At 25.7% G+C, this 10490-nt stretch overlaps 2 protein-coding genes across 8 annotated transcripts in view; both read right to left on the minus strand.

Moving 5' to 3' along the window:
* Positions 1-900: 900 nt before the first annotated feature.
* LOC102674649 (RAB11-binding protein RELCH homolog) lies at positions 901-6016 on the minus strand. Its single transcript, XM_006616329.2, has 16 exons — positions 5774-6016; positions 5333-5530; positions 4986-5144; positions 4524-4876; positions 4339-4449; positions 4009-4253; positions 3620-3930; positions 3248-3534; positions 2831-3158; positions 2601-2754; positions 2409-2532; positions 2049-2319; positions 1832-1967; positions 1502-1701; positions 1165-1426; positions 901-1072 (listed from the first exon to the last, which is right to left on the minus strand). Exons 1-16 carry the CDS (start codon positions 5823-5825, stop codon positions 925-927), a joined length of 3339 nt encoding a protein of 1112 aa, XP_006616392.1. The 5' UTR covers positions 5826-6016; the 3' UTR covers positions 901-924.
* Positions 6017-6358: 342 nt separating this feature from the next.
* The window catches only part of LOC102674259 (cyclin-dependent kinase 14), a 7424-nt gene continuing 3292 nt past the window's right edge, over positions 6359-10490 (minus strand). For 4 of the 7 annotated variants that reach the window (XM_031510755.1, XM_031510754.1, XM_031510756.1 and 1 more), the window contains exons 3-7: positions 9978-10106; positions 9350-9573; positions 8887-9272; positions 8271-8815; positions 6359-8189 (exon numbers count right to left, since the gene is read on the minus strand). In XM_031510755.1, coding sequence (XP_031366615.1) covers positions 8098-8189; positions 8271-8815; positions 8887-9272; positions 9350-9573; positions 9978-10106 — 1376 coding nt within the window. In that variant the 3' untranslated portion in view covers positions 6359-8097. The remainder of the gene's footprint in view (positions 8190-8270; positions 8816-8886; positions 9273-9349; positions 9574-9977; positions 10107-10490) is intronic. The other 3 variants (XM_006616327.2, XM_006616326.2, XM_006616325.2) reach the window with 1 other exon arrangement.

Raw genomic sequence — 10490 nt, forward strand, 5'->3', positions numbered from 1 at the left:
ATAAATTTGATTAATTTCTTTTTTTTATAGCAAAGAAAATAATAATGTTCATATTCATATGACCAATATAAGTACAAATATACACATTAATTGTATTTATAGATTTATGATATCACACAAAATTTTTAGAGGTGACAAAAATAAAAACTATTTTGCTTTTTAATATCAAATAGCAATATAAAATGAAATCATTATTATTAAATATCTAACATTTAATGTTTAACAATCACAACCTATTTCTTGAATGTGAATATACTACGTGAACAAACTACATTCCTATAATTTAAAATATAGTAAATATTTTTAAAACTATATTTTTAAATTCGAAGTAGTGTTATGGCAGGATATATTTAAATTTTTTTTCTTTTTTTAGTAAGAGTTAATTACATTAATACACATTAATACATAATTAATACATAATTAATACATAAATTATTTACATTAATAAAAGTATATGAGATTCATTTTAATAAATATATTATAGTTACTTAAAATATATAATATATAATAAATAATAAATTATAATAAAGAGAAATTATATATAAAGTATTGTAACTATTTAAGTATTTAATATCATGCTTAATTCTGCAATCAAAATCAATATTCTATTAATTTCTGTTCTGTTAAATTTTAATTTTCAAAACATTTTAAATTTTATAATTCACATGATTTAAAATTACATCTTAAAAGGCACACCATTATATTCAATAATATTTATCAAATTTATATCCTGACTATAACAAATAATACTTATAATAATATTATATTCTGATTAGTATAAATTTTGTGCATCACTTGTACTTTTAATTGTATAATATATATTAAGTACAACATAAATATTATAAATAAACTTTTAAAAAAATGTAAAATTTTAAAAAGAATGAAATATAATATTTATGATTAAACATGAATGACAAAAAAATTTTATTTCTTTCGAAAAATACTAGACATACTTGGTGAACTAGTTTTTTGTTGAAATATTTTGCTCACTCTCTGTCTCATATCTTCTACACCTTGTCCTACGTTTACCGAAGCCATTGATAAAGAAAGGCCAGAACTCATTGATAAAGATCTAAGAAAAAAAAAAAAATAAATAACTCACAATAAATTTATTTTCAAAATCATCAACATAAATATAAGTTCAAAACGCATTTAAATATTTACCTCTCCATTGGTTTTGAAAGATCCTGTCGTGATTCTGTTTCTCGTAATAATGATCTAACTGTTTCTTTTTGTTGAGGTAAATATTGATTAATCAATTGTTCGAGATACTTTAATCCGGGCAATAACACGCTAGAAACACATTGATTACTCAATGGACAATAAACTAAGACAGAATATGCTTCAATTAATGAACTAATGAGATCAATTTTACGACTTTGCTGTAATGCTGATGAAGTTATGCCCATTAATTGCGTTGCTATAACTATAAAAAATTAAAAACTTTAGTGTTTTACATATCATAAATATTGAAAATGTAAAATTTCTAATAAAAATTTACCATCTTCTATATAATTTTGAGGACAATTAGGAGCAATAAATGCTAATGTTGAAACCAAAGGAAGTGCTAAAGTTGGCGGAATGCCATGAGGTTCTTTAGCAATAGTTTCTAAAGTTAAACGTGCTTTATCACGGATTTCTCTAACTTTACATTCCGTTATTAAACGACCAAGAGAAGGAATTGCAGCAGATCGAACAGTTCTGAAAGTAAATAAATATTATTTTAATTATGTTAATTATTCATATTTTTTCAAAATGAATAATTGAATTAACTTTATAAATATAAATAATATTAATAATTTGAAGTGAAATATTTACAAAGATATCTTACATATCAGGATCACTAACGAGCGTTACAATTGCAGGAACTACTTTAGCACTTGCTAACTGATCGGAAATATGAGCTATTATACAACCAAATAATGTTGCAGTTGCGCATCGTACAATAGGTCTTTGATGTACTACCCCTATAAAAAATAGAGGAAGACATAACTTGATTACTAAATTTCTAATAAAAAAATTCTACTTTAATTATTTATAAAACTAACCATCCCATAAACCACTAAGAACATGTTCTTGCATATTTTCTTGAGCGCATAACATAATAATTGCGATCTGTAAACTAGTAATATTGGTGCCACTCATAGATAAAACAACAAGGAACTGTTTTAAAGATTTAGAAACATCTATACCATTCAAAGTGGACAATATAATTAAATATGTTGGAATTAATGTCAAATTCATATTCTTTTTATCAGTTGATAAAGTCGTTAATTGTTGTTCAAGTTCAGTTATTTCAGATGCAATTATTGGTTGAATCTAAAAAATATGAAATTGTTAATTATTTTTATATGATATTTACATTTGATTAAAATTATGAAATATTCAAAATCAAAATATTAATTTACCCGTGTTTGTGTGATATATCGCCCAAAACCCAAACATAAAGAATGAATATACATTAAAAGAGCATTTAAAATTGTCTCTTGATTAGTTTCGACAGATTTTACCATTTCCAAAATATCCAACACTCTGAAAGTGTTAATCATAAATACATGATACTATTAATTGAAAATTTAAAGAAAAAAAAAACAAAGTACAATTTGTTTGTAAACCAATCTAATTCTGGCCATGAATCATTTTCCCATGTATTTGCAAAAAATGCATTTAGAAGATTTCCTATATCCACATCACCATTGTAAAATACTTTTGGATTAACGATATTGGAATGACACAAATTCACAAACACATCAGCTATATAATAAAATATAAAAAATTTTAAATATTGCAATTATTTAAAAATCTATATATAAATTTATGATATACTCACGTAAATCAGATGATATTCCATGTTCAATATAAGTTCTAACTGAATCAGTATCTGCTATGCAGATAACCATATGTGGAAGTAAATACTGTAATACTCCAATTGATGATACTATTCTTTCTTCATCGATATGATCTTTATTAGGTGAATGTTGAAGATATGAAGATTTTAAATGATTTTTTACTTTAGATATAATACGTGGTAATAGATGTGTCTGTAATCTTTTGAGAGAAAGCGCCCATTGAGCTAAAATTGGTAAAAGTAAGGAAGATGCAACTTCAACAACAATAGATGATATATCATGAAGTGCTGTTAATGCTAATTCTTCACACTGAAAGTAAATATTAACAACATAATATATTTAAATTAGTTTGTTAAATTTATTAAACATTATTAAATTTATTAAATATAAAATAATACCTGAAAATATTTATCAGGATCATCCATTAAAGCTATCAATAATGCAAGACTTCTTACTACACTAGCCCTAACTGTAGGATCTTTATCTTCAAGTAACATTTGTTGAAGCATAGAAAGCATTAAAGAATTTCTTATGCAAACTGACATATATGGAGCTAATACTGAACAGCATTCAACAGCTAATAATCTTTTTTCAGGATATTTGTGTTGACTTTGTTCCCAACAAATAGTCAAAATTTCTTCAGCTTCCATTGGTTCATCTTCAAGTTTTGCCATAGCAACAAAACCTAATATTAAAATGAATAAAAAATATTAAAATTAATTAAAATAATTATATATTATTTATAATATATAATTATATTTTATACTAACCAGCTAAAATCAATTGTCTTTCATCTTCTTGTGGCCTTTTCTTTAGATTAAATAATAATTGTAATAATTTTTCTCTTTCTGTAGAATCATTATGAAGTCGAATTGTGCTTAATATTAATGGTATCACTTCTTCGCGCTTATTTAAAATAACATTAGGTACAATCCGAGGTAATGTTTGTGCTAAAATTTGAATGAGAGTATCACGTGTTATACCATTTTTGAAAATTTCTTCCGCAGTAGAAATTGCAGAACTTGAAATATTTATTAAGCAATGTGCTATTACTTCCATTTTGAATTTTAATGGTAAATGTCTAAAAACATTTATTTTTTATAAAAAATATACATATAAAAATGATATATTAATAAAATATATTACTAAAAAATAATACCTAGATGGCGGATTAGGAAGAATGGATGATTCTTCAATAATATCTACTCTAGGTAATTGTATTCTAGTCCATTCTTTGTCTCCGGGATCAGTTTCCCCAAGACTGACAACAACAGAAACGCTATCATCTTCTTCGACTTCTTGAGTCACTGTCGATGTATCACGAGCTGGTGTTTCAAGAAGTTCAAATTTATCTGGAGTAGTAGAATTTGAATTGATTGTTTGTATTGTTCCGCTACTACCTTGCTATAAAAAAATATGTCGATTAAAAAACAAAGACAATTTTTTAAATTTTTTTAAGTTTTTTTATAACATATGTTAAAATTTATACTTTAATTGGATTTTGAGATAAATTTTCACTAGTGACAATAAATTGTTGTAAATCCAATCTTTCCTGTTCTAATAATGTAGTCTGTTGTTTAAGTTCCTCTACTTTTTTTACCTATGAATAATGTTATTTCAATAAATCTAATTTAATAAAATATAAAATTTATTATAAATATAATTTTCACAAACCATTTCTTTAAATTCATCTTTTTCTGCTTCTGTTTCTGATTTTAGTTCACAGAAATCAGTTTGCACACCAACACTTACAGAAGATGATTTATCATATCCATTTGCTCTCATATATTCTCTATAAATTTGTAATAATTCTGCTGGTTTTGGAATATTTAATCCTACATCTTGCCAATCTTCAAAATCTTGATTTTCATTTTCATCACTAAATGTAATTGATGTTAATTTGTAAGAGCTTGCTAACAAGTATTCGTTAACAAGAAAATTTATAGCTCTTTGTTCATGAGGTTTTATGGGAATTTCATTAGATAAATACTTATCAGAGAATTTATCAGATATAGTTCCTTCTGATTCTAAAATGTTTAAATAAACATTAGTTTGAATTTATAATTATAATTAGTTTGTAAATATAATTATCAAACTGAAATAATTATATCAATATCAAATATATATGAAAAAAACCTGTTACTACTGTAAGATTTGCACGGAGAGCTGAAATACTTTCTCTAGCCTTTCTTAGTTCAAATTCTAAAATTGCTACTCTTTCATCAACACCTGCACCATCTTCTGAATATCTTGTCATATCAAGTGAATCCAAAGTAGCCTGACTAGAAGATCTAGCTAATAACATAAAATTCTAATATTATATTACTTTTGCAATTATTTTTTTATAGAGAATAAATAATTATTACAATATAAATACAGCAATAAAAATTTGTTCTTGCATTAAATTTCTTGTTATTTTTTTAATTTTTATTGTTAATAAATTTGTATAATAATATAAATAACTCCCACATCGTTTTACATACGCATAGTGGTATATGGTTCTGGCTTAATACTTTGATTTTCAAAATGATTTGGATTTGAAAAAAATTCTCTTAAAATAGATAATTCTTTTCCAGCTTCACATAACTCTGCATGTAATTCTAAGGCCGTTAATAAAAGCTTTTCATTTAAAAGCTTAATAGCAATTTCCTCATAAGATATCGTTTTGATACTCATAGATCCTGAAATAACAAACATCTAATATTACGGCATTTTTATAATAAAAATAAAAATTAATATGCGGGAATTTCTTTGTTCTACTACCGATGACGTGTATATATTTTGTGTGTATCAATGACATAATTTACATTCGTTAAAAATACATTATTTTAATTTTTAATTTTATGTAATAAAATATTATTTAAAAAAATACAAAGGATATAATCTTTCTTAAATAAAATCAATTAATAAAAATTATTTATTACCTTTACTGTCCGTGGATAGAGGATCTCTAACCTCCTGTATGACACCAGCCATAGCTTTCACTTTGTATGATCGTTTAATGAAAATAACATGTTCATATAACTTGATGAATGAAATAATAATCCATTCAAGGACATACCATACTTTTATTAATTTAATTAAGTATATTAATAGAAATCACTTGGCTTTACGAAACGTAACACTTTACTTATAATGACAACAAAGCCATGTTAACCTCTATGTCAGTCTATGTCAAACTAATATCTTTAAAATAGTAATTGTGAATACATTAATTTTTTAAAATTTATCGTAATAATATATATTAATGTTTGTAAATAAAATTAAAATCAATTTATAATTAATGTTATATTATTAAATAATTACTTAAATAATATATAATTATTTAACATATAAAATTAAATTTAACATATAAAATTCAGCTTTTTATAAAAGTTTTATAATATATTATATTATTATAAAATTTAAAACGATATTTAAAACAAAAAATATTTTAATAATTCATAAAGATTCCAAATCTAAACTACACTAAATAATATATAAGGTATAAATTTTTCAACATACACGTGTACTTCAAAAACATAGTTCTTTATCTTTCTTAATACAAGTTTGAAGCAATTCGAATATCTCAATGATTTCTTAGAAAAATTACAAATAAAATATAATTATAAAGAAATAAATGTGTATAAAATCAATACTTAAGCAGAACAAGTATTACAGATATAAGGCTTTGCATTATATTATACTTAACAATATAAACGTTCCTGTAATTTGTTGCACATGGAAAACCTAACGAAGAACAGGTAGGTCTCAAGTGTACCGAACTACGCTTTAATTTATTACAAAGTCACATTTATTAGTCTCAGCTCAGCTATCTCAGCGTCATCAATAATACGAACCTGGTGTTCTATATACAATCTACCTTCTGCGCGTCTTTTTTCAAATAATAATCTTTAATAAGTAATAATAGTAATAACGTGTCCCAAATTTTTTCGAAATATTTTTAAAATTTTTTTTTCGCCTCGTTGATATTTTTATAAGTGTGCTGAAAAATTGGTATAAATGTAAATACTAAAGGATTAATATTTTATCGTAATAATCATCGTAGCTTAGAGAAAACTCGGAAGGACTGTAACACCATTTTACATTATCCTATATTACTATCGCAACGTTATTAAAGTTGGTTCGTTTAGAGATATATGATTTTTAAAAACCACTTAGAAACGATATTGGCCGAACAATCCATTCTAAATAACTAATACCAATTTAATAACATTTTATTTCTACAATTCGTTCAAGCACCATTAGTTTAATGTATGAGCGATTGAACAAATTGGATTTGATTACGTCTATAATTATTACTTCATTCTTGATTTACTATCATTGATAGATACTACTTTGTAAATGTCGATAATGAACTTCGATCGACACTAGCATACTAATATTAATTCTTACAACTAGATCACTACCGTTGATATCATCAACGATAAGTTTTTTTCGTTAGTCTTGCATATTTCATAATGTTGGTAGCTACGACATTTGATTCGTATTGGTATTTTTTTCTATTAGAATTCTATTATTTATTCCTATCATCACGTCATATAATTAACAACTAGTTTTAATTCGAACAATGATTTTTTTTGTTACATACCAATATATTCAATTGTCTCAGTAACCAACAGTAAAGTCAAAAACAGCATAAAATTTATATGAAGTATTACAGATCTTCCAGAATTTTTCTAAGTTATAATTATTTTATTATATCTTTTCTAAACAGCAACCGCCATTTCCAGACTTCATTCAGACTGGGATCGAGAACCACAAGGCGGTATAGTATTTTTTTTTGATTGGTAAATCATTCTAAATCTAATATTTGGACGAAGTGCGAGGATGGGTCGTGCGTGCTTTTGCTTTCTAAATCGAGCGTGCGAATCTCAAAATTCTTTTACTTCATTTAGCCACAGATAGCTTACTTTCGTATTTTCTTTGCCAGTTAATTTATCTTCGTTAATTCATTTCATATATGTATATACTAGTTTTGGAAAAAAAAAAAAAAAAAGAAAACCAAAAATATCGCAATTATGTATATGCTTGTATTTGTGTTTGTATATGTATGTATTATGAAGAATGAATGGAATTTGTAGAGCAGCCCTGAGAAAGAGCGATTGACGCGCGGAAATAATGTATATGTGAGTTAAGGCAATAGTGCCAATGTAAATCTAATTTGTATGAGAATGAACGTTTCACTGAACATGTGAATTTGGGAATTACTTATTATTTACTTTTTTCTTTATATTTAATTTTAACTTCAAGTCTTAAGAGTTGTGTGACGCGAATCTGCACACCCGTGCCTCGAATTTGTATATAAATGACAACCTTCAACACTAAATATCGATACTTCTGTAAAGAAATAAAAATCAATCAATGACAAATAATTCTATTGAAATATATTTTTTTAATAATCATATATTATTAATTTACCATCAGGCAATTCGTATAGTTTTCTAGGAAGAGAGGCAAAATAAGAATGCCTTAATGCTTCTTCAGCTCCTATCCGTTGATCAGGATTTAATTGTAAAAGTGATGATGCCATATTATCACCTTCAGCAATATCATAAAGTCTAGGAAACGAAAGACCCAATTTTCGTGGAGGATAGAATCCCAGTCTATGCGGTTTATATCCTGGCAGATGTGTAACACCAGGCCAAGTTTCTTCAGTAGGAGTGCCCAATACTTTGAATATTTTATCAAGTTGATCGTACGTACAGCGCACACCTGGGAATGTTGGTTCACCAGTCAACATCTCCATAAATATGCAACCTACTCCCCACATATCAAGTGAGGTAGAATATTCTGTGGAACCCAAAAGAACATCAGGTGGCCTGTACCATAATGTCACAACTTCATGTGAATATGTATGTGATGGTACAGATTTAGCTCTTGCTAAACCAAAATCTGCTAATTTAAGTTCGCCTATTTCACTGATTAACAAATTTTGTGGTTTTACATCTCTATGTAATACCCTCCTAAATTAAGATACAATAAATTAATTATCAATATTAAATTTAAAAATTTTAATATATATAGATACTTTTACCTGCGATGACAATATGCCAATCCTCTTAATAATTGAAATAAAAATAGTTTAACATTTCGTGGATCTAAACCACCATTACCACTCCCATACCTTTCCATATATTGTGATAAATCAGTATGAACATATTCAAAAACGAAAGTAAGAGTCTCACGCGTATGAATTATATCGTGTAAAGTAACGATATTGCTATGCTTCAATTCTTTAAGAAGGCTTGCCTCACGAATGGCAGTAAATGGAGCACCTTCTTCCTCTTGTAATCTAATTTCTTTAAGTGCCACCATTTGATTTGTAAGATGACTATAGCCTTTGAACACTGTGGCATATGATCCTTCTCCTAATTGTTCCAATTTTATATAAGCTTCAGATTTACCAAAAGGAGAATCTCCCTATAAATATATATACAGATACTGTTTAACATTAAAATATTAAAAAACAAACATAGAAGATATGAATTTGACATTACCCCAAATGCTGAAAATCTCTTGGTTCTTCTAGGAGGTGGATCTGGCCCAAGGAAGACCTCTGATTTAGGTCGCGGTGGACGCCGAGGTCGTAAGATTACTCTCGCTTCTTCTCGTATATCCTCATCAAGAAGCTTGGAATCACTAGAAACGGAAAGCTGCCGATGCACTCTCTCATGGTCGCCCACACCTGTCCATTCTATGACATCCAATTTCGTCCTTAAAACTTTCTTTAAAATAACAGCAATAGGAATCCACGTAGAATCATAATCCCTCAATATTTTATTAATACATAAAAAATTTTAATTTATATAATATAGATTATCAAATAGATATAATTATATTGAATCAATTTAATCATATTAACTGCTACTGATTGTTATTAACTAGTAATTAGTAATAAATGTTTATGCATAAATAAATAAATATCAAATATCAATATAAATATATAAATATAGTAGTCATTCATGTCACATATTATATCTTTAAAAAAATACTATTTATCTTAATAAGTACTGATGATAATAAAACTTATTCAGTTTGATAAATAGAGTTATAATTTATATTTTTAATTATATTATATGATTATAACGTGATTATTTTTATAGCATGTATGAATTTTACACTTACCGTAACGACGATCTTTATCTGCAGGTATATTGCCGTTTGGTTCTAAACGGTCTAGGAACTCCTCGGAATAGCCATTATATGGCAGTTGACCTCTATTTGCAGCATCATCAGCCTCTTCTTTTGATATTGCTAAAATAAAGAATATTAATAAATTAATATTAAATACAATAATTTTAGAAATGTATTAATCATTTTATTGTAATAAGTCAATATAATTGTAAATATACATTAGAATATATTATATAATATAATATCATATAGTATAATAGAATAATAGAAGTACAAAAAATTTCATAATATAAAATAATAATATAATAAAAATAATAATAATAATAAAATTAAATTTGTAAAATTTTATACATATAAATAATAAAACTAATAATAATAAAATTAAATTTATAAAATTTTTCAAAAATCTATAAAAAAATATCAATTGCTTAAAAATTCTTTAATAAAATATGAATCCTATTTTATATAATAAAAAATATACTGATTAAATATACTAGATAAAAA

Source organism: Apis dorsata, unplaced genomic scaffold (assembly GCF_000469605.1).
Source record: "Apis dorsata unplaced genomic scaffold, Apis dorsata 1.3 scaffold_257, whole genome shotgun sequence".
Lineage (NCBI taxonomy): Eukaryota > Metazoa > Arthropoda > Insecta > Hymenoptera > Apidae > Apis > Apis dorsata.

Bases quoted from the DNA above. Each gene is read 5' to 3' on its own strand.
- LOC102674649 (XM_006616329.2), bottom strand. From the start codon at position 5,825: ATGGCTGGTGTCATACAGGAGGTTAGAGATCCTCTATCCACGGACAGT. The intron at 3,159-3,247 runs GTATTATTTTAT...ATTTACTTTCAG, and splicing joins ATCCTGATAAATATTTTCAG to TGTGAAGAATTAGCATTAAC. The intron at 1,968-2,048 runs GTTAGTTTTATA...TATTTTTTATAG, and splicing joins TCTTAGTGGTTTATGGGATG to GGGTAGTACATCAAAGACCT.